This window comes from Anarrhichthys ocellatus, unplaced genomic scaffold (genome assembly GCF_004355925.1).
Source record: "Anarrhichthys ocellatus isolate YVR2014 unplaced genomic scaffold, GSC_Weel_1.0 scaffold47, whole genome shotgun sequence".
NCBI lineage: Eukaryota > Metazoa > Chordata > Actinopteri > Perciformes > Anarhichadidae > Anarrhichthys > Anarrhichthys ocellatus.
Window position 1 is genome coordinate 2,751,309 of NW_022280077.1, and position 22,397 is coordinate 2,773,705.

General features: G+C 41.7%; 4 protein-coding genes across 10 annotated transcripts in view; 1 reads left to right on the forward strand and 3 right to left on the reverse strand.

Moving 5' to 3' along the window:
* ofd1 (OFD1 centriole and centriolar satellite protein) overlaps nucleotides 1–7,747 on the reverse strand; it is a 9,495-nt gene extending 1,748 nt beyond the window's left edge. The window contains exons 1-21 of one of the 2 annotated variants that reach the window (XM_031869343.1): nucleotides 7,660–7,747; nucleotides 7,352–7,449; nucleotides 7,052–7,255; nucleotides 6,889–6,957; nucleotides 6,766–6,793; nucleotides 6,576–6,683; nucleotides 6,338–6,474; nucleotides 5,819–5,992; nucleotides 5,550–5,656; nucleotides 5,324–5,443; nucleotides 4,760–4,833; nucleotides 4,570–4,661; nucleotides 4,196–4,385; nucleotides 3,332–3,462; nucleotides 3,034–3,145; nucleotides 1,925–2,644; nucleotides 1,507–1,663; nucleotides 1,310–1,401; nucleotides 765–893; nucleotides 408–571; nucleotides 128–310 (exon numbers count right to left, since the gene is read on the reverse strand). In XM_031869343.1, coding sequence (XP_031725203.1) covers nucleotides 128–310; nucleotides 408–571; nucleotides 765–893; nucleotides 1,310–1,401; nucleotides 1,507–1,663; nucleotides 1,925–2,644; nucleotides 3,034–3,145; nucleotides 3,332–3,462; nucleotides 4,196–4,385; nucleotides 4,570–4,661; nucleotides 4,760–4,833; nucleotides 5,324–5,443; nucleotides 5,550–5,656; nucleotides 5,819–5,992; nucleotides 6,338–6,474; nucleotides 6,576–6,683; nucleotides 6,766–6,793; nucleotides 6,889–6,957; nucleotides 7,052–7,255; nucleotides 7,352–7,447 — 3,087 coding nt within the window. In that variant the 5' untranslated portion in view covers nucleotides 7,448–7,449; nucleotides 7,660–7,747. Of the gene's footprint in view, nucleotides 1–127; nucleotides 311–407; nucleotides 572–764; nucleotides 894–1,309; nucleotides 1,402–1,506; nucleotides 1,664–1,924; nucleotides 2,645–3,033; nucleotides 3,146–3,331; nucleotides 3,463–4,195; nucleotides 4,386–4,569; nucleotides 4,662–4,759; nucleotides 4,834–5,323; nucleotides 5,444–5,549; nucleotides 5,657–5,818; nucleotides 5,993–6,337; nucleotides 6,475–6,575; nucleotides 6,684–6,765; nucleotides 6,794–6,888; nucleotides 6,958–7,051; nucleotides 7,256–7,351; nucleotides 7,450–7,576 lie in introns of both variants that reach the window. The other variant, XM_031869342.1, reaches the window with a different exon arrangement.
* Nucleotides 7,748–7,945: 198 nt separating this feature from the next.
* On the forward strand, nucleotides 7,946–9,576 carry trappc2 (trafficking protein particle complex subunit 2). Of its 4 annotated transcripts, none has more exons than XM_031869350.1 (5): nucleotides 7,946–7,980; nucleotides 8,248–8,374; nucleotides 8,611–8,755; nucleotides 9,152–9,237; nucleotides 9,336–9,576. In XM_031869350.1, exons 2-5 carry the CDS (start codon nucleotides 8,282–8,284, stop codon nucleotides 9,432–9,434), a joined length of 423 nt encoding a protein of 140 aa, XP_031725210.1. In that variant the 5' UTR covers nucleotides 7,946–7,980; nucleotides 8,248–8,281; the 3' UTR covers nucleotides 9,435–9,576. The 4 variants fall into 4 exon arrangements, with proteins under 4 accessions (XP_031725210.1, XP_031725211.1, XP_031725212.1 ...); XM_031869351.1 differs by having other exon boundaries at nucleotides 7,954–8,138; XM_031869352.1 differs by having other exon boundaries at nucleotides 7,954–8,138; nucleotides 8,253–8,374.
* On the reverse strand, nucleotides 8,278–12,494 carry rab9a (RAB9A, member RAS oncogene family). Its single transcript, XM_031869347.1, has 3 exons — nucleotides 12,124–12,494; nucleotides 11,667–11,798; nucleotides 8,278–11,535 (listed from the first exon to the last, which is right to left on the reverse strand). Exon 3 carries the CDS (start codon nucleotides 11,494–11,496, stop codon nucleotides 10,888–10,890), a length of 609 nt encoding a protein of 202 aa, XP_031725207.1. The 5' UTR covers nucleotides 11,497–11,535; nucleotides 11,667–11,798; nucleotides 12,124–12,494; the 3' UTR covers nucleotides 8,278–10,887.
* Nucleotides 12,495–13,601: 1,107 nt separating this feature from the next.
* egfl6 (EGF-like-domain, multiple 6) lies at nucleotides 13,602–21,711 on the reverse strand. 3 transcript variants are annotated; one of them, XM_031869584.1, is made up of 12 exons: nucleotides 21,396–21,711; nucleotides 20,193–20,299; nucleotides 19,869–19,961; nucleotides 19,547–19,666; nucleotides 19,311–19,430; nucleotides 18,132–18,266; nucleotides 17,934–18,056; nucleotides 16,772–17,014; nucleotides 15,009–15,083; nucleotides 14,827–14,919; nucleotides 14,477–14,739; nucleotides 13,602–14,212 (listed from the first exon to the last, which is right to left on the reverse strand). In XM_031869584.1, the coding sequence occupies exons 1-12, from the start codon at nucleotides 21,467–21,469 to the stop codon at nucleotides 14,105–14,107; spliced, it is 1,554 nt and encodes a 517-aa protein (XP_031725444.1). In that variant the 5' UTR covers nucleotides 21,470–21,711; the 3' UTR covers nucleotides 13,602–14,104. The 3 variants fall into 3 exon arrangements, with proteins under 3 accessions (XP_031725444.1, XP_031725446.1, XP_031725445.1); XM_031869586.1 differs by lacking the exon at nucleotides 17,934–18,056; XM_031869585.1 differs by lacking the exon at nucleotides 15,009–15,083.
* Between the last annotated feature and the right edge of the window lie 686 nt (nucleotides 21,712–22,397).

A 22,397-nucleotide genomic window follows, 5' to 3' on the forward strand; every position in this document is an offset into this window, starting at 1 on the left:
CACACACACACACACACACACACACACACACACACACACACACACACACACACGGTATAAACACACAGTGCAGCTGTTACAAGTCAAGTCACAAAAGCAAAGTTTTACAGGAGTTTGTGAAACTCACCTGTACATGCTGCTTCTCTCTGGCTTCCAGGACCAGCTTCATGTATTTCTCTAATGGATTTCCACCTTTAGACTCCTCCTCGTCATTATCTGCCTCTTGCGTCTGCTCTTCGTCTCTTTTCTTAAGTTCAGTTTCTTCTTCCTCTTCTTTTCCCAGTCCTGGTTGCTCCATCTCTTGCAAAAGCTGGTTAGACATAAATACTGTCAACATTCAGTTTACCAGGCCGCCCTTTCTTGGTAAAGAGGCGTTTTAAAAGAACTTGGTGAAGGATAATCATTACCATCTCTTTCTCCAGTCTTTCAAGTTCTTGCAGCTCCCGCTCTCTGGCTTCCTCTTGCTCCCTTTGCCTTTTTTCTAGTCTTTCCTTTCGCTCCCTTTCCCACCTCTGCTCCTCATCCTCCTCATCTTCTTCCCTAGCACATTCACCTGAGGCTTGTGGGACTTCTATAACACATATGGATTGACATGAGACAAATCAACTGTCCGTCATCACTTACAGGGGCAATGGACCCCACAATGGCCGCAATATATGAGAGATTCGTACAGTCAGACGGATGGTGTACAGTAGACGGTGGCCATTCTTTTCATTTGGGGTCAACCAAGAATGGGGAGGGGGGGGGGGGGGCTAACAACTCACCCGCATGGCCCTGCAAGTCCATTGGGTCTTCTGGGAGGTCCTGTGGGCGGGGGACAGCGGGGCTGTCAGGGGCCTCCTCACAGAGAGGGATGGCAGTGTCCAGGAGAAGCTCTGGAATGTGGCCGGTCTCTGGAGGGAGACATGCACAAAGAGATCTTTTATGCTCCACCATAATGCAAAAGGGCCAGAGGACCGACACAGAATACATAATCAGATGCCCTTCGTCTTCACCATTGTGCGAGGCCACTGAAAGGCACTCTGGAGGCCAGTCACACACTCATTAAAAAGCAGCCATTCCCAAACCCTAAACCTCCACACCGGATATACTCCCATTTTGTTACTGGGATGTTGTTTAAATTATCGATAATGAAATTCAAGAAAAATAAATAAATAATAATGTATGGCTGTTCCACACAGGAAACAGTGGAATATTTTGGCACAACAGAAAGTCTCTGCTCCATGTTTTCCAGATAGTAAATTAAGTTATGCAGTAGTGTAGTTAAAACAATAATTCAAATGCATAAATAAATACTAGTTTAGAGTACCTGACAAAATCCCTGTGAGATCTTCTAGGCTTATTTTTTCCGGCTGTGGGGACGACTCGGAGCTGGAGAACACGGGGTGCAACTTTGGTGGACTGACAGAAACAGGGGCAAAAATTAGAGTATTAGTATTCCCTATCACTACGTAAAAGTGTATAAAAATGCTGTAATGTCCTTGCCAAAGTGATGCCAGATGGTACCTGGACTGGTCTCGTGCTGTGCTCTGGAGCTGAGGACTGCGAGGTGGACTGAGCTCAGAGGAAAAGTCACCCGTGGTCGCCGCCTCGTTGTGGGGGGCACGAGGGAGCCGTCTGTCAAACGACAACTCTGGAAACGCCACCGGAGACCCAACTGCTTCTGCCAAATTTAAGGACTTTATGTCAGGCAATATATCCTCATGGGATACAGATGAGAAATGTGTAGACTGACTGTTTTGAATGTTTAAACTGTTTTAACCTTCTGGCACATTCATAAAATATAGTACAGTAAATGTGCAGTGTATGGGCGCTGACGATATAAAACTGTTTCATTCTTTATTACTTGAGAGTTAAAAGAGGTCGGTGCGTCTAATCCCCTTTGAAGTATTTTCACGGGATGAAGCATTTTTTTTGAAGGTACCTTCTGCAATCTCTCTTTGAAGCTTTTTCCTGGAGGACGAGTGCGGTGCGGAGGACAGGCGTCTGGAAGGAGGGCTGTTTGCATCCCGAGGGTGTCCGTCTCTTAGAAACAGATTTTCAGTCAATGAATGAAGACTGTGGTCAGAGAAAACTGTGGACTGGGGTTGGCTATGGTCTTCCAAGAAGGTCACTCTTGGTTGCGCGGGTGGTGCGGTTCTTGTGTCATAGTGTGCCGAGGAGAGGGCTCTGGTGCTACGTGGAGACAGCGGTCTCTGCGAGGCCTTGGATTTGTTTGGTGAGCGTGTATGTGAATGGTGAGCGGCTTGTTTTCTTAAAGGAGAGTCAGGACGGTGTGAAGGATGTGCTCGTTGTGGGGAAACAGGTCCTGGGGGAAGCATGTGTGAGACGGTGGAGCGCACTGCCCTCTGATGGTAGCTCCTGTAGGCTTCCTCCAAGGTCTCAGCCTCCTTCTGCAGCTCCCGGATCCGAGCCTTTGCCTCTGCCACCATCTCCATGTCGGAGTCTGGAGAGTCCCTCCAAGGCGACGTGTGTCCTCGCAAGGGCCCCCCTGCTTCACAAACATCATCATAACCTACTGTGGCCCTCAGCAGAGCTCTGTCCATATAGATGTCAGGGGGAACGAGCTTGTCAGCGCTGAGCTCCAGTACCGAGCGATCGACAAGAGACGGCTTGGGGTTACGCAGCACTTCATTTTCAAGAGCTGCCGTCATCGCATGGGTTACACAAAAGAAAAGGAAAGAAAAGAGAAAGCAAACAAGAGGAGAGTTGAACACTAATACAGAAGACCAACCACCATTAAAGAGTACAAATCTGAGAAAAAATAACTCTTTACATGCATTTACAACTAGGATATTGCTGCTACTACTATAAAACGGCTTCCTTTGTTGTTTTTGCTAAAGAAAGAAAATGTATTATAGTAATGGAAAAGAGAGAATGTTTGAGGTTTATATTTGTAAGTATTACCAAGAAAGGAAGCCGGTTTGTGAAACGCAGGAATAAAGTTAACTTCAGTTACGTAGTGTAACATTTTTGACTGCATATGGACACGGCAGACACAATGCCTGGTACACAAGCCCAGTCATTGGGTACCTTGTTGAGTTTGGCGAAGCTGCATCTTAATTTCCTCAATGTGGTTAGTCATCCACTGTGACCTCTCCTCACACTCCATCAACTGAGCCTTGAACTGAACACACCGCTCCACCTGCAGGCAACAGCACATCACGTGAGAAGTTAGTTTTTGCACACAGTATTAAGGTCTGTGGGTCAACGGAAACCCAGATTACACAAGAAACTCCCCAAGCTGAGACAAAACCACGTGAAAAAAAATAAAAATAAAAGCTGACCACATAGTCTCCCACACTCAGCGAGAGGCTGTTATGTGACTGACCTCACTCTGGAGCTGTGCCTGAAGCGCCTGTTTCTGGTTGTCAAACTCTTCCTCATCCAGACTGCGAGCGCTCTGCAGCCTCCGTAGCTCCATCTGCAAGGACAACTGCTCCTTGGACGGCTTGCTCAAATCTGAGAGAGGGGTTATTGGAGTTAAAACATCATTTAAAAAAAAAAAAAAAGCATACTTTTTTTTTTTTTGCCAGTCCAGTGTCTATTTCCGTGGGAGAGCTATCTGAGAGGGAAACAAAAGCCCGTGGGGATACACAGGAGTTGTTCTGATTTAGGGTGTCATGTTTTAAGTGCTCCAGATCAAAGTTTGGGCTGTATGGATCAGACCAGCATGAGAGTACAGCACATGGGGCTTTGTACCATGTTTCTGCCTTTTGTTCGTGATGAGTAAAGAGGCCCGCTGCTCCCCTGCCCCTTATCCTCAAACGGGAAGAATACAGCATCCCTCAGAGAGAGGTGAATGTTTGGTTCTCGGCCACGAGTGAAGGGAGCCCTCTGTCTCTGCTCCCCTTCACATCCCTATTCCCTCACTGCTTCTGTTTTACACAGTTGTCTGCAGAGCTACAAACACAGCACAGAGGCACCACATTGGCAAGCAAGACAAATTCAAAAAGAAGACTGAGCTGAGCCAGAAGCCGTGTGGCGGACTAACATGAGTGCTTCACAGTACACTGCATCTCCCACAGCTCATAACGAGCCCACACTCGAGCACTGTGAACGGACATAGAAACTGGAAGGACACATATTCTGAGGCGCCGATTTTCTAGGTTTGAAATCAATAACTCTCGGTTATTCAATTTACGAGAATCAGTTGCGAAAAGAAAACCGTGATCCAACCCAAGCTAGTTGTCACCTGCATGGAGAAGCCGGTTCTCCTCTTGGGCCTCCTCCAGCTGTTTCTTTAGCAGTCGCTGCTGCCCCTGCAGCTCGGCTTTCTCCCTCTTCACGCTGGGGTAGTCGCTCGTGGTCTCCAGTCTTTCTCTTAACAGCTCCTTCTGCTGAGTCAGCAGAGAAATCTGCTGCTGCGCCGTGTCTAGCTCAAACTGGAAAACAACAGAGGACACATGAAAAGCTGGAGATCTAACTCATCTATTACATTGTGTACCATATAGTTACCGCATTACATTATTATCACATCACACGGTATGATTGAAAGTTTTTTAGTGTTGTGTCTATTGAAGAAGGTGCAGTTAACACTGCTGGATGACTGGGGTTGTGTTGCGTTACCTGTAGCCGTCTCAGCTCTGAACAGGCTCTGCTGTGCTCCTCTAACTTGCCATTAATTACAGCCGACTCCTTTTGGATACGGACAGTTTCCACTGAGGAGTAATAAAACATTAATTGTAAACACAAAATCAAACTGAAACATGGGCAGTAGAAAACCAGTCAGCAACCTTGCAATGATCATAATTCTCACCTTTGTTCCTGTTCTCATTCTCCGTTAGTTTTTCTGTTCTCTTGATGAATTCATCCTTCAACTCAAGCTGATATCTAATTTTATGAAGAAATTTAAATAATGATAAAGTTCTTTGTAGATAAAATCAACACAAACAATCTTGGAAATCCGTGCGGCCCTTTCCTATTACAGAGTACAGATTAATAAACCAAACCTAAATATAGAATGTGCCCGATTTCCACCCATTTACTGACATCCATTCAAAAAGACAACAACGCACTCTGAGACTCATTAACAGCATTCAAACAATTAGAGCTAAAATATTTCTGCTGTAGAATTGAATAAATCGCTGACTGCAGATTTTACATTCACGATACTGTTGTTCCTTTAAACCTACTAAACAGTGACATCCTCTGGTCACAAAATAACAATACCTCTAACAAGGATACAAACCTGACACATAACTAGGAGAAATGAGAGAATATATCAAATGAGATGGCATATGTGTAACCAACTAAATATGTCTAATTGGTGGTGACAATGTGAGCCCAAAAATAAAACAACCCCAATACGACATAAAAATACCTGGAAAGTTCATTCTTCAGGCTTTGGTCGTATGTGTCCTCCATAGTCTTCACTGCCAGTTCTCTCCTCCTCAGCAGCTCCTCGGAGGTCCTGACCTTCTCCTCATGAATTTGACATGTCCTACCATCACACACACACACACACACACATCAACATTCTCTATGTACTAGTAGTCACAAGGAGAGAGCATCACCTTACTTACATGAATGGTAAACAAAGGCCTTACTTTTCAAAAGCCTCCATTCTCATCCTCAGCTCATTCTCTCTGTTTCGCACCGTTTCAATTTCTTTCAGGACCGATTGTCTCTGCATGTACATATTTCTTTCTTCAATCTAAAGGAGAGACAAATACAAACAACAGCATCAACTGCACCGTCTTGGATTTGAGCAATTGGAAATAATGCCAATGACTACCGTGATGTCGAGAGCCTGCACTAAATTCACCTTTCTTGAGAGAAAATAACAAAACACAACATCTAATTAGCAGTAATCTACCTCTTGTTGTTTTTGTAATCGATCAATGGCGTTTTTCTCTCGCTCCATCAACGCCTTTGCCTTCATCTCGTAGGTCCTCTCCAGCTCGTGCTTCAGCTTATCAAATTCTTTATGAAATGTTGCTTTTTCTTCCATCCTCACCGTTGCAATTTCCACATCTTTAAAATGTTGCATCTTAGGAAACAAGACACAATGTTGAGGCAACATGATCACATATTAGCCACTCATAAAACGTAAAGAACTTCAACCTTTTACAACGGGGTTGTTGGTGCAGATACGAGTATGCAGCTGTAGTAGAAAAGTTATGCTTCCATGGTAATTAACCTAAGAGTTCTTTGTGTATAAGGCGAATGTTACTTTAAGTAATCAGATTGTGTGTCGTATTAAAAATATATTGAAGTAAGTTTGAGTTTCATCAAAGTGAAGATTGAACTGTAGTACAAGTGTTCTACATCAGCAGCTGTGCTTCATACTTTCTCAGTGTTTTGATTCATTAACATTAAAGAAAAATACACAAACCTTTGTGTTCATTTCTGCTTGCATCTGCGCTTCAGTTTCTTTCCTATATGCATCCAGTTTTGATTGGAATGAAAACCATTTGTCCCCGCTGTATTTGGAGCTTTCATATTCCTCGTCGATTATTTTCATCTTCTCGACTGTGTATGGAAGACAAAAAAAAATAATAGAAATAAACATAAAAAATGTGCGTTGAAAGGAACGTTTGTGGAGCACAATGCGAGACTTTATCTCATCCTACCGAGAGACTCTCCATAACTTGCTGTGCTGGTTGTCTGAGTGTCAGCATCATGGCACCGGCTGTGAGTATAATGATGTGTTAGCTGTTTCAGGAGGCCGATCAGGAACCCTGCGAGACAAAGACAAAACACATCAAGGACCGGTCTAAGGGAGCCGTTTTATTCAAAAAAGGAACAGTAAGATGCACATACCTTTATCACTGTTGCCTTTGTTTGAAGACTGTAAACAATAAGAAATAATAACACTATTATTACTAACAATATGCAATTATTATTTCTAATTTTATTCTACATGCTAATCATATTATTCATTACCAGGGATCGGTGAAGCGCTGATTCAGGATTAATTCTAAGAAGCTGAAGAAGGTCTCCTGTCATGACAACCTGCCAAAAGTGGATCAGAGACCAACATCTTCATCTTCCACGGTGTTCTTCACACTTTATATTGCAGTCAATTAGACAACACGCTCGTGCTTACCTTGTCTTTGCATAGGCCACTCTCAGGGTAGAACACAGAGAGGGTGTACTCGTACCCTGAGCTGCGGAGATGATCGGCCACTATGCTGTTACAGGCCGAGACCAAAAGGGGTTCCGATTTCACGTGTACTGGTCTGGGAACTGGTTCTCCTCCAGTCAGAGGAGGGTGTTTCAACTCCTGGATGAGCTGATTCCGCAGCTGCGTCTGAATGAGGTCAGAAGAGTAACAGAGAGCAAGAGGAATGACGACTAAACTCTTTAGACTACGAGAGTCTACCGCGACTTTATTAGCACGACTTACTTTGAGTGTATCAAGCACTCCTTTGCTTTTGAAAGTTTGATAGAGTCTTTTCCTCAGCTCATCTGGGGATAACGTGTCTTCCTTGGCCGAAGACATGGCTGTCGAGTGTTGTTTTGTCGGTCCCGACAGAAGACAAACACAAGTAACGCTAACGTTATAACGGACAATAGCAGAGTAAAGCTGCCATGGCGAGCTATATAACACCAGCTTTCTAAGTATTCTTACCTAGTGTTTGACTGTAATTACTCTGTATTCTTAACACCTGGTACACCTGGCATTCTTGTAAAGATAATACTTTCTGTGGTTACCTGCCTAACGATCAGGAACCGTTTCAGCGTCCCTTCAGAGAAGCGGTGCCCCTAGCATTTAAATCCGTCAACGGAAATGTCAGCTCCAGGCCCATAGTTATGACGTAACGAGAAAATCTGCAATTTGCTTATTTTTTATTATTCAATAATTTATTATATATTTAATGCAATAATAAACGTTATGTGTATGGAGCTAAGCTTAAAAATTGCTTTCGCCAAACCGTTTCACATCAGATAACTGATAAATATATTGCGCTGCTTGACCGTGTCGTCATCTTTACGCGTCTGTGATCGCTTCTCTCCGGGAAGCAGAATTAACAGGTAAACAGAAGTCGATCGTATGAAAGTAATAAGCTTTCGATATTGTGCGTACGTTATGTTCTTATACTCTTTCAAGAAGTGATTTGTTTATTTTAGTCTCACAAGAATCCCTTAACGATTTAAACGTTGTCACGCGCCTGTGGAGCACTGCGGCTTACGTAAGCTTTTCTAGCTAAAAGGATCATAACCAACTGAGGTATATTGACGCTGATATTTGGAAAGATTAAATAGTTGAACCTATTTTTGTTTGGTTTGAATTGTGTTCAGGACAGTTTGACTTGGCAAAGACGAAGGGGAAACGATGTCTGGAAGTTTTTATTTTGTCATGGTTGGTCATCAGGACAATCCTGTGTTTGAAATGGAGTTCTTGCCAGCTGGGAAGTCTGAATCAAAGGTAACACTTTATTAATAGCACAAGTATTCATTCCAGTACCCAATAGTGCAATAACAGTGGTAAACAAATGTTATGTATCAGCCTAGCCATATACTACAGCTTGCTGTATCTATGAAGCATATGACCACACCACTGTGTTTAATGTTGGTGGTACAAGGCATTTACAGTTATTTAAATTCAATCAGAGTCTGTTAATGTATTATGTAGTTTAATAAGATTTGTGTTATCGACCACAGGATGACCATCGTCACTTAAACCAGTTCATTGCACACGCCGCCCTGGATTTGGTGGATGAAAACATGTGGCTGTCCAACAATATGTACTTGAAAACTGTGGACAAGTTCAACGAGTGGTTTGTTTCTGCCTTCGTCACTGCAGGACATATCCTTTCTGTTCCATGTGACTCTTCCCTTTTTATCCCCACAGAACAGACTATACATCAATCTTTATAAATGGTGGGAATCAAATCAAAATGAACATATTGCTATGTTGTAGTTTACTGACTGAATAGACGGACAAAAGCCCTACATGGCTAATCTCATGTGTAATAAACATTTGTAATTTTTTTTCTGCCATTTTATAGATCACACAATTAATACAAAAAATAATCAACATATTGATAATGAAAATAATTGTTAGCTGAAGCCCAACTGCCATTATTTAACATGTTAGTTTGCATTAAAATGTGATTATATAGTCAGTCATATTGTTATAATGTATCGTCATATTCCAGAAATTCATTGGCATGGCTGTATCTTCTTTAATTATTTGCCTCACATATAAGATTCATCATGCTGCATGATGTGCGACAAGAAGATGGAATCAAAAACTTTTTTAATGACGTTTATGATTTATACATTAAGGTAAGTTGTCTTCCATATGATTACAAGCATTTTAAATGAGGTATCCTTTGTTTTTTATACTTTTATTGTTCGATTTATTCATTTATGTTGTCTTCCAGTTTGCGATGAATCCATTCTATGAAATCAATGCACCAGTCCGCTCAACAGCTTTCGAGAGGAAAGTACAGTTTCTTGGAAAGAAACATCTCCTGGGTTAATCACTTCACATGCACAAGGATTTAATGCATGCGCTTGTCTATTTGTTGTGTATATACCTAACACATATTTTATGTCTTTCTTTTCCTGTTGCAAAAATCTAAATGTATTCAACAGTTTCCTATAAAACATTTTCTTGTCTGACGTAGCTCTTACTGTAATGTTTGTCTTTCTTTCTTACGGATACTTTATGTTGATTATACATATTAGACTTTAAGGCATTAAACCTTCAACTTCTCCCCAGAGAGCTTGACCAACAATGACAACATTTCGATTAGTAGACACAATCTTGAACCTTGACAGTTAGGTGTTTTGTATTATATCATTGCAGTGGTTAAGCACAGCAGAATGGTAACATCCTGTTCAGTCCAAACTTTGGGTTAACAAACATGTCACTTGTCAGAGTTTGCGGGCTACAAAACATGCTTTAAGAGACGATTCTCTGGGGGTTTATTTATCATTTGGCATACCAGTAGTACAACTTTGAATGTAAATGAAATGTGAATGACAAACAGTCCAAACATGAACGGTTCACCATTTTAAATATTAAGCTGCGGGAAAAACTTCAAACTGTTAAAAATGGAAAAATGTTAGTGCATAAAAGATAAAAATGATTTAAAACAATAAACCCAACAATGAGAAAGAAAGAAAGCAGTTTACTCAATCATGACCACTCCTTCATTACGCTTTCCTCAAGGCAATATTGATTTTTTTAAGGTAAAAACTGTTTACAAAATACAAAAGGTTCCAGAAACTTAATTACACCACAGGCCATGCATGTTAACTTTGCTTCAATATTGATCTTATGTTGGGGATCTTGTCCCACGGCGATAATCTATTCACTAAGCAGAATGTGCACAAAAACTGAGTGTGCATTAGCCTCAATGTGTTAGTTACACATAGTAGAGACTTAGCTACTTCATAATTCTCAGAAATAAGTCTATTAAGCTGCATAACTTATTTAATTATGCGGTCATGTATTATTTGATTTAGGAGTGACATTCAGAAACCCTTTGATCTCACTCCCAAGGTAGTCACATCATTTGCCTTCATGACAGAAAGGAACATTTAACCCTTTGAGAGGGAAGTAAAACTTTTCACAGATATTTCCTCTGTTCCAATATGATATTTGTCTAGTTCCCCACAGATAGTCTTGGGACAACACAAAATATAGTTCATTTTTCTGCTACTTCTCCAAAGCCCGGCCTTTGAACTGTGGCAGAGTTACGTGAATGCTTCAGTGATTTCATGTTTATTTGTAATTAGAGATGCATTTAGTGTTTCCTCTCCTCTCTTCAAACAGAAGTCCAACTGTTAGCACGATCAAACTTCAACAGTACAACAAATCATAAAGCCAGTGGTATAATTTGTTTAAATAAGTTGTTACTACAGCATTGTAAACCTACAGCCTCGTCACATAACAGCAAATATTTGTTAGTGATTAGCTCCTGGATGTTATGAACAGCAAGTGCCAGCAGAGCGAGGCTTTCTGTGGAGCTTGACTGTGTCTGTGGGGATGAGGTGGTCCGTTCTTTCATCCAATGCCAACACTCTGCGCACTGCCTCCTCAAAGGCCACCGCTACATTGGTGGCATCCTTGGCACTGGTCTCATAATAGGGGTAATTCCCGTTCTCCTGGCACCATTGCTTAGCCTCCTCGGATGACACCTGCCTTTCTGTCACATCCACTTTGTTGCCCAAGACCACGAATGGAAACGTCTCTGGCTCCTTGACATCTGCGTAGTAGATGAACTCCTTCTTCCAGTTGCCTAAATTGAGAAAACTCTGGTTGTCATCGACACTGAAGGTGAGCAGGCAGCAGTCGGAGCCACGATAGAAAGGAGTCCTCAAGCTGCGGAAGCGCTCCTGGCCAGCAGTGTCCCAGATCTGTAGGGTCACCTGGTGGCCATCTACCTCCAGTTCCTTGTTGAGGAACTCCACGCCAATGGTGTGGAAGAGGTGCGCATCAAACTTGTTGGTAACGTAACGATTCATGATGGAGCTTTTTCCGACACCGCCATCACCCAGCAGAATGACTTTGAGCAGGGATGTCTTTGTCGTCATGGCTGTTCAATCCCGATCGACCACTTTAGAATAATTTACCTAATGTAGAGATGCAATGTGTAAGAGACATTTTTATTGCCTGCATGACACTGTAATATGATTTTGAAATAAATTGCGAGCAATAAGCACTTTACTTTTGGTAGAAATATGAGCCTTTTTTTTTATCTCACCCCTGATAGATTTTGGCCTCCTCCACTTGTCCAGATCATGTGCTGTAGACCCCGGTCCTTGGTCACATGCTCGTATGTTTAATGTTGATATGAGCGGCCATACAACGTTAGGTAACGTTAACGTTCAACCAGCTGTAAAACACCAGTTTAATGATTAACAGATGGCCCAATGAAGCATAAGCTGCTCCCAAACGTTCACTGTTTGTGAGCACTGATATAAAGATTTAGCTTGTCAAGATAACGCAAACACACTCATAAACTAATAGATGAAACATGCTATAGCACACAAGTAGAGTTAAGTCTACATTGCGGGTATATCAGCTGGCTACGCGTTAGCTAAGCTAAGCTAACGTGAAAAAAAGAAAACAAGTGAACACAGCTGGAGTTAGGCTCTTCAAATATACTGCACTAATTACATTCGCTAGCTTAGCTGTGGGCGAGATTGCTAGTAACGTACCTTACAGTTTGGGCCAAGCAGCTACTGAGTCAACGAGAAACAGAACACGAAACCACTGAATTAATATTAAAGCCTGTGTTTGACAGCTCCTCGCCTTGGTGTGGCTCGAGATAACGTCAGGTCGCACCGTTTCCTGGTGAACCCCGAAGGCTCGATGCTAACGCAGCTAGCTGCTAACAAGCTAACGATACATGGGCGCCTCGGGTCATGTGATCTTGTCAGACAGAAACAACCAACGATAGCTGAGGAAACGTGACAAACCCTTATGACCACAGACTGTGTTTACAACGTAGACATATAATATTATTCACAGAGTTGCACGTTAATGATTAATTCATTTCAAACAGTGTGTCTATTTGTCTTCCCATAGTCTCCGTCGGTGACACATCTTTTACTTCTTTGTATTTTTCATGCTCAACCAGCAGAGAGCGACATTTAACCATCGACTTTAAATGCATTTAACCAACGTTACTTTAAAGTCCCCATTTCTGATTTTTCTTTGTTAATTTAGCTGTTATCTGCCAGCATCTCAGCTGCACTAAAACCCACTAGAGCCCATCGAAAAAACACTAGATGTAGTAGACCCTAGGTAACATAAAGTTAATTTAACTGTTGCACTATAACCATGTTTTTACTGAGATGTCTTCAGAAGGTACGAACGGGGTTTTACGTAGCAACACGACAATGTAAACATACCCCAACATCATGTCAGAGAATCTTAACAACAAAATATGAAACTGATGAAAGGTAGGTCAATTATCGCTCTTAAGTGTGCTTTAATGCAGAATGGTCCACTTAGAATTGTTTTTGATAGTTGACATCTGGGATTTTTCTGAATGAAACTATAGGCTCACTGACCTTTATTCTAATGATGCAAATGTTATGGAGCACAGATTACAGCATGCTCCTCTAACATTTAGTAGTAGTCCTAATTTTAACCAAGTAAAGCACAAATACCTCAGGATTGTACCTACACTAACATTACTTCTTGAAGGATACACAAGTTATCAAACAGCAATATTATTGACGTTCTAAACCCCAAGAACAGACGACGTAATCCAATGCAGTTATCCTCCCACCAGATGTGTCTTTGGTTGTTAGAGCAAACAATTGTTTTTCCCCCTTTTATATATATCTATGCCAGTATGAAATCATACATTTCTCAGTGAGGTTGGGGGAAAATGTTTACTACCACAAAAAGGTTTTTTGTGATTAAATTCCAGTCCTGGCATCCATAAATTACAGTTAATTTATGGTGGTATTTCTTCAGTCAGTAGACTAATTTTCCTGACATTAACCCAAGTCGTTATCATATTACCTTGGATTTTCCCCACACTGTAGCACCAGTTTATGATACATTCACTTCCAATGCCAGAAAAGTCTAGGCGATGATAGATTTCTGTTTGCATAAACTTACAACTGACACAATCAAGGAAGAGGATTGAAGACAGAGTTAGAAAAAAAAACAGATTTATTGTAATAGTACAGTATAATATGAAAGCAAAATGTACAGCAGTTACGTACTGATACTTTTATCATTAGAACTAACCAGCCTTCAAAAAAGTTATTAATCTAAGATTGAATTTCAGATTTAATTCACCTAAGAATTCACATTACATGTCATAGATTATTTTCACTTAACTTTAGCAATTACATACACAACAAAGGACTAAGCACAATACTGTTACATCTAACTCAAAGACAAAGTAAGCATTTCCACCTATTCCTGAGATCTGGGTGATCTGTATCTTCAGAGACCATTTTGAAAATCACGATAGAGAATGAAGCCGAATGTACCAATGTAGCAGCATGGTGATTAAGTAAACATGCATGCACTGAAAGTACAGATCTTCCCTCGAGATCATATCTGTATCTTTATGTGGATGTCTTGTAAGACAGTGTGAAACTCCAGACCAACATACAGACAGGAAACAGGAATCTTTGACATGTGTCATATTTTGTAAATCCGGGGTGGAGATTCTTAAACGAATGGACTGACATCCTCTTGACAGGGCCCTGAAGTCAGCACGACATTGTCCAGTCCAATCTCTCCTCCAACATCTTTCCCATGCTGAGCTTCAAAGACAATCTGAAAGACATTCAAAGGTACCATGGCATTTTGAGTTTGTAGATTCGAGAAGTGATTCAATAATATTGGGCTTGTCTTTCAAACATAGGCCACTGTGAACCACATTAATTTAACGTTTTAGAGAAAAACCCAACATAGCTATAGTCACAAAAGTACTTTGGCTGGTTTTATTCTTGTTAGCTGTTTCAGCACTTAAGTTCAACGATCATCTATTGATCGTGTTATGAAACTATTGAAGTGTTATGAAACTATAACATTACTCACAGATTCTGGCGCTTCCTCTTTCCAGGCCACAGTGAGGAGCTCTGTCTGCCAGCCCTGGTCTCTGCTTTGGCTCTGCTCCCATACGGGGTAAGCATTATTATCCAGCAGCACCCTGAGAGTTCCCACATTGTGACCCACCACACGGTAGTCAAAGGTGAGGCAGAAGCTGCCCTGCTGGGTCCGGTCACTGAGAAGCAACTTCAGCTTGGCTATATCCTCCAGCTCCCCTAGGAGCCCACTCATGGCCATGTAGTACTCAGCACCTGAGAGAGTTTGTCTCATAAGTGAATGTATCTACATTGTAAAATTATCTTAAATAACCTGTAATACACATATTATAATTTTGTTACCGTTATGGTAGGCTACGCTCCAGTCCATGTCATCAGCCTTGTCTTGGACCCACTCACATGCTCCCTGATCAAAGTTGCAATCCAGGATAAACTCTAGAGGGTAAAACCAAAGGAGCACATTAGGAAAAAGTCTTATAAACAGTCATTAAATAACAATGGAACATAAACAGATATTTGATTACCTTCCTGAACGGGTGTTATTTGGATTACTTTGACTTCTGTGGCGGGGCCAAACAATGATTCAAAGTCCTCTGATACTGTGTTAAGAGATAAAAGAGAAACATCGGTGTAAATTTATGAATTTTCAGTTGGATACACACTCACTTTCCAGTTTATTAGGTACACTTACACCTATCTTAAGCTATTGCATTCAAACAGTCCTGCAATAAAACCAACTTTCATGAAGGTTATAAAGTTCTGTTTGAAAAAGACTACCTGGGATTTATTGCAGGGCTGCATTCTTTTTAACAAGGTGCACCGAATGAATTGGCAATGGAGTGTATAATAGTTCAGCTAAATGTGATAATCAGAAAGTAAAAGCATGCAGACACAACTGTATCACAATTACACTCTAACAAAATCTCATAAAATATGCCCCTTACACTTTTGCAAAGAACGTTTTGTCTATGAATTCCTCTTAAAATATGTGATCTTAAAAAAAAGAAAACGTTGCAAAATTATGCAGCAAAGAGAAATTCCACAGTGAAACAAAAGCGAGAAAGTGCCTTTTAACCAACAGGTGTAGACCTGCCCTGCTGTCACTCATGTCTTGAGATGAATCTGCAACTTTAGGAAACAGCCCCCCCCAAGTATTTTAAAGCTCTTGCAGCTAACCACCCCCATGGCAAGCGGCCTTAGAGAGTCAGAGGAGCGACAGCTGGGGTTATTGAACCTGCTCAGCTAGAGTGGGCTAGTGTTAAGAGGTCTAGAGTGCTGATGACAGACTTTCCAACTAGGAGTCAAGTCTGTTTGCACAACAGCTGTTTTGGGGAAAACATAATAAAAGGCTTGGAGGCTAAGTAACCTCCCTCCCTTCCCCACCCTCCTCCCAGTAGATGGGAAGCAGGATGAGTTGTATCCCTGGGCTCTCTCATGCCGACAGAGTGAAATTCCTCCCTGGAGGTGATGGATGTCTCGGGGCCTGTCTCCTCTTGCTATCTGAGTTCTTACACAGGCCAGGGTGTTTCCATGAAGATCAAGATTAGTTGTCAAAGGTAACCTCATGTATGGGGTTTCTCATTGAGGACCACACTGCCCACTCGTCTCTTTTTATCTGATGAAAGTGTCAGAAAAGGAGCATCTACACACAGATCAGGTGTGAATGACATGATCTAGATAGAAGACACCATGTCACATAACCAATTAGATTGATTCTAATCATTTCTTAATTCTACATTGCTGGGTTCTTATTCAGAGCTTTATATTTTAGTTTTAGCCAATGGTTTGATATCATGAAAAAGTTTTAAAAACACGTCAGCTTAGAGTTGATAGGATCTTAGAGTTAGTGACCCTATTTTCTACAATACTGGAGGACATGACAGCATGACAGTAACAATGCTTGTGGTTCTTTGAGGAAATAACTGGCACATCTTTGACTTATCAGATTCAATATGTCTGAGCATGTTGTTCACTAAAGAGAGTCAACAAATGTGTTCCTCCATTGTTAGTAACATCAAGAAGAGTTATACAGGTCTTAGTGAAGCCTGTGGGCGACAGCGGACATGAAGCAACAGGCCCCTTTCTTCTCTGGTCAAGGTCTTAAGCCTGACCTGCAATTTAATACTTATTGCAGCTGCCTACTGAAAAATCGACAATTGTATTCAGATGCTGTGTAGACATGAGAGCTAAGTCTCTGTAGAAACTGAGTTTGTTTAGTCTGTGTAAGGTTAATACACTGTGGACCACCCAGAATTACTGCAAAGGAGCCAAACGAAAGGGCACTTACTGAAAACATCTCCTCTTGGATTGAGCTGGTTGTCTTCCTCCACCTCCTCTTCTTCCTCAGGAAATTCATCCACCTGTTTCTGCTCAGTCTGGGGGCCAGCGTAGACCTCTCCATCATAGTCAAAAGGCTGCTGATGGAATTTAGGAGGCGGCGTTGCGACTGGTTCAGGGATTATATTTTTGATGTCCTCGTTGTCCAGCGTACCTCCCAGAATCCCGGGCTTCACTTGGGAGTCCTGGATGGCTGCAGGCAGGAAGAGGAATCAGATTAGACATGTGGAACTGCAATCATGAGTGGGAAAGACAGTTTGTTTCCGGGCTTCAGATGCGTTTGTTGTCATGTATTCTGCAGCTGCTGCTCTTGTCCTACTCCATGCAGATGAAGCATGACAGCAACATTCATTGCACATAACTTAAATGAGTGTTTTAAGTGCACAAGCATTTTGTCACATGAGTTCTGTATTTTAGGAGTCATGCTGAGGATTTCAGGTCTCATATCAAGCTGTGTGTGTGCAAGGGACGTGCAACATTTTCAGCCATGAGCATGGGGGAGAGTTTGGAGAGGTGTTCTTAAAAAGTAGGAGGCAATGAATGGGGTTGCAGGGCAGGGAGTGAACAGTGGAAGCCGTCTTGGATTTCACACAATCTCACCATTGAGGAAATCATCTGCACTGCCTTTGTCTCCGTCCCAGGACCTCTGATAAAACGGCTTGACTACAAAAAATAAAGGCATCTTTCATTCATGCTGAAACCGCTGGCCTCTGTAATTTGGCATCATGAGGCTTTACCTGTTATTATCTGGGCCTCGGTTAAAGAGTACAACACTACCAGCCTTTCCACTTCTTCTTCAGATGGCTGGCTACCATACAATATTTAGACAGGTGTGTATTCAATCTGTGGCTCCCTCTTGCTGACATCTGTAAAGAGGCATGAAGTCTAAAAACAGGAAACTAGCCTTGGCCTGTTCACCGAGTAAATGAATTATGTGGCTGTAAAACTGCTTCTGACCAATCTGATTGACTACTGTCACCTGGGAAAGGCCTGAGACATGAGTTGTTAAAATCTATTATGAATGGCCTTGGAAGACACATTTTATTACATATCGAAAGTCATCCCTAAAACTAATTAATTCATGAGCCTGTGTTGCAGTTCTTGGATCTCACCAGAGCATTCAAAGCCATTGCCTCTGAAGCCAGACTGGCACCTGCACCTGAAGGATCCTTGAGTGTTCACACAGACAGCATGGTGGCTGCACCTGTGGGTGCTGGCTGCACACTCATCAAGGTCTGGAATTGGAAGAAGCCTATTTGTACCTTGAATCTATCTTGAATCTTTCCTTGTTATAAACTTGTATACCTTACCTACGCAGTCGTATTTGCCGTCAACATATTTCAAGTCGTAGCCATTCTGGCATTTGCAGAAGTAGCTTCCAAAGGTGTTCACACATTGTCTGTCGTAGGGGCAGAGGTTATTCCCTGTTACACATTCATCAATATCTGAAGGGAAACAGAAGACGGGACAAATTAAAGAGTGTTTGATTTTATATACATGTCACATTAGGCAATATTGAATTTGTATTTCTTGTAATGGCTTATTTCCACTGCTCTGAGACTCTTCACACACATTGCTGACAATTTTTTGTGGATTGAGTGTGCTGTGCACTTCCTCTGATTCACATGGAGTTCTCAGCTGCTCTTTTTGATCTGCCAGCAGGGAACTTTGCTGTGGTTGGTGTACTGAGTTCATTACAACATCCTGGTGATCAAGAACGCGATCCCTCACTGGCTTCCTAGCATCACTGCTAATTTGTGTTTGCAGTGGCCCCTGGCCAGGTTGGAAGCAGTGAACCACTGAGTGTGGTAAGTGAGCTATAGATTTAGTTGTGGCGGCAATAAAGGAATTTTGTGAATTCTCTAGCTAATAGGACCATTAGTAATGCTTTTGAGAGTGATCCAGTGCCAAATTGTAGTAGTCAGCCTATTGCTGTAGAGACAATCATTAAATGAGTTAATATACATATTCTCATTCAGTCATGTCATTATGTAATTTTACTTTATGGCTTCAGAATGAAAGTGTACTTCTGCTGTATCTCTTTTTTTTTTTAGTGTGTTGAATTGATGGCAATCTTCAAGTTTAATGCTCCAGAGCAATTATATTACTTCCCCTGTGTGATCTGTATGCCAGACTGGCTCTCTCTTACAGCTCAGGCAGTTTTGTGGGTAGAAATATAACTTAATAGCACTCATCTTATTTACAAGCCAAGAATGCAGAAGCCACAAAATAAAATCTGTACAGAATTGTTCCCCTATGCAAAAACTCACAATCCATGAGACGGCAACAAGCCAAAGTCAAGCCTTTTTTTTTTTAACTGTGTACTTTTTTATTGTTCCATCAGATTTTTCACTCTCCTTACATTTTGCTTTTCTCTAATCATTTATCATATTTGACATAGGTTTTACTTGCATGACACCATATGCATAAAAGCATTCATATACTATTTTATTGTGTGTGTGTGTGTGTGTGTGTGTGTGGTAGCTCACCTACACAAGCCCTCCCATCTTGCCCCAGCTGCAGCCCCGCAGATGGGCAGAGACAGCGAATCTCCCCCTGAACCTCCTCACAGCCATACTGACAGTGAGCAGCAGAGCATGTCCTGGAATCTTCGTGCATGGACACAAAAAGGCACGCATTTATAAATATTCAAACTTGCCAACTTAGATTTTCACGTGTTTGCACTCAGGGTATTCACGGATAGTATTAGCACAATGGGACTCACTCGCACAAGATCCATCAGGCATTACGGTGTAACCATTGAGGCAGTAGCATTTGTAGCTTCCATAGGTGTTCATGCAGCGATGCTCACAGGGACGAGGTTTCAGGCCGCACTCATTCAGATCTGGAAATAAGAGTCACCCTTATTTTTCCACACGCAACACCTTCTTGTCTAAAACCTAAAACATTTACTTTTTAACTGAAATGCTTTTATTGGAACACAGGAGAAACATATTTGCTTGAAGTGGAACACACCCAGAATTCGTTAGTAAAGCTTATCAACTGTACCCAATTTGACCCATGTTTTCCAGAACCCAACTACCCACCTTGATTACACGTCTTTCCAGTGTATCCTGGGAAACACTTGCATTTGTTGGGGCCAACACACTCTCCGTGCTTGCAGCCGTGGTCACACTGAGCTGGTAAAACATTTAACACGAAGAGAATACCACCAGAAATATCAGTGGTTTGAGAATGATGGATTATTGTCAAACCACACATTTCTATCAGGCAAGATTTTTCAATCTAGAATGTCATTGCCGCCACATTTATTTTGGTTAGGAGAATATCTTTCACGAAAAGAATAACAATTGTTAGGAGACTGTCCATGGTGGCAGTAAATTGGATTTTTTATATATAAATGCTCTTACCCTCACACTGTCCTTTACTGTTTTTCTTCCAGCCATAGCAACACTCCAGCCTCCTGCCATAGCGACAAACACCTGGTTGGTTTCCAGTGAGGACTTGTCGGTAGTGCCTTTATAGAGCAAGAGAGAAACAGAAGGTAAGGTTTACATTTCACTGTCTCAGCTACATTTATAACCCACCCTGGTTAATGCATGGAACATCAGATGGTAAATTTGACCTTTAAGCAAAATCTTATTTCAACAATAAAAAACACGAAGGACATATTACAAATTCAACCATATTAACATGAAAAAATGAGCACCCAACACATCCACAGCCAGCTGACAGGATGTAGGCTACAGATGGAGAAAAACACACTAATCAGACACTTCCTGCGTTGCACATTGATACCTTATGCACAACCATATGTCCTCTTGTTTCACTGTACCTTGATCTTTACCTGACTCCATTTTCTGGAGTCAGATGAGATTCACAGTTAAGTTATTCTCAGTTGTGGTCAGCAAGTCAGCATTGCATTCAAAATAACCTACATTACATATAGATTATATTGCATGTGTGTATTTTTAACCTGTAAATTAAATTAAGATGCCATTTGACTTTGACTTAGTACATATTTCATGTCAGCATAACACATCCAAATCTGACTTTACAGCTTTCAGCATCATTTCTACCTTTAAGTCCAATGCCAAACTCTTATATCCCAGATGTTTAGGTGTAACAGGGATAGCATCCTATAAGCAGCCTCGGCTCCAGTTGGACTGGGGGAATCTGAGACTTGATAGAAATCAACCAGAATAGCCCACAGGAGAGCGGCTCCTTAGAGCGACAGGTGCTCTTCAGTTATTAACAGTTGCTGTGCCACTTTTAGCTGACACACTGTCATAGCTGTCATAGTCCTCTGCTGGCAGCGGCAGCAGTGTGTCTACACCATCAATGCAACAGTTTTCCCTGTAAAGATTTAAAGCCAAGTAAAAGCATGTAGAGGAACTGCCAGTTAAAATGGCAGTAATTCCCTTCTTGGCAACAGGAAGTGGGCCAAATGAGTCAGTACAGTTGGTGGCAATTTTGGTTTATTATTCTTGGAAGGTCTTTATCATTCTTGACTGAGTAAATATCCAAGTAAAGTTTACATCTGCTGCAGGTCTCAAGGTAGAAAACATAGCATACAACATCAAATGCCCTTACGCTCTAGTTCGTTGACTTACCTGTGGGCTTCCACACTACCAGAGGAGATGTGGACTATGAAAAAAAGAGCCCCGACCAAGGTGAACGGTTGCATGTCTGTGGCTGTGAGCAGCCGGAGAGCTCTGCTTCCCACGGGGCTGACTTTGGTTTCTGTGAGTTCCGACTATTCCTCCTGGGGGCTTACGCTCATTAAAAGGCTTAGACAGGAACAGGTCTTAGTCTTTGGTCCTCTACACAGATTACGCCAGATTTCATGTATTTCCAGAGTACAAAGTTGAGTTCTCCTTCAGGGGAAAAAAGAAAAAATCTCTTTTTCCCACTCTTTTCAGTGGTGCAGCTACACTCTATGTCTCAATGTCCCTTCCCCTTTGAAATTCCAGAGGTGGGTTGACACAGCTCTGTGAGGGATAGGTTGTGATTTTCGGAGGTAGGAGTGGGTTTGTAAGGGGGGTGGGGATTATGTTTAGGGGTGCTTCTGTCTTTACTGAAACCCTATACAAGATCACATGACAATCTTCTTGTGGATCACCAGTAAAAAAAAATCACACTGATGGACAAATGTCAAATGCAGGACAACCAATTGATCTTATTTGGGTTTTTCTTCTGGGATAACGTGAGCTTTACATGCATTTCTTGCTTGACGGTCTGCCGTTTCTTTGGGGGATAATTAGCTGTATCGGCTAATTTTGGAACTCAGACATGCTTAGGCCTGTCATTAGCAGCTGCAGCGCTCTTTGATGTCTTACTCACAGGTAACACATGAAGCGTTGCTCTCCCACACATGCTAATTCCAAGTTCAGCTATAAAAATGCTTAATGAGTTTTCACGCTTTCAAAGTCCGCTCCAACATCTGGTCCCAATCTTCTATACCCTTCAAAATGGACAGGTGATGTTTCTGTGTGGAAGTTTACGTTTGTTGTTGAAATACATACATATAAGACAGAGGGGATTTCTGCACTGAATTCATTTACACGCTGCATTTCTGCCCTCTGCCACATTGTCCAAACAGGCTCAAACTGAAG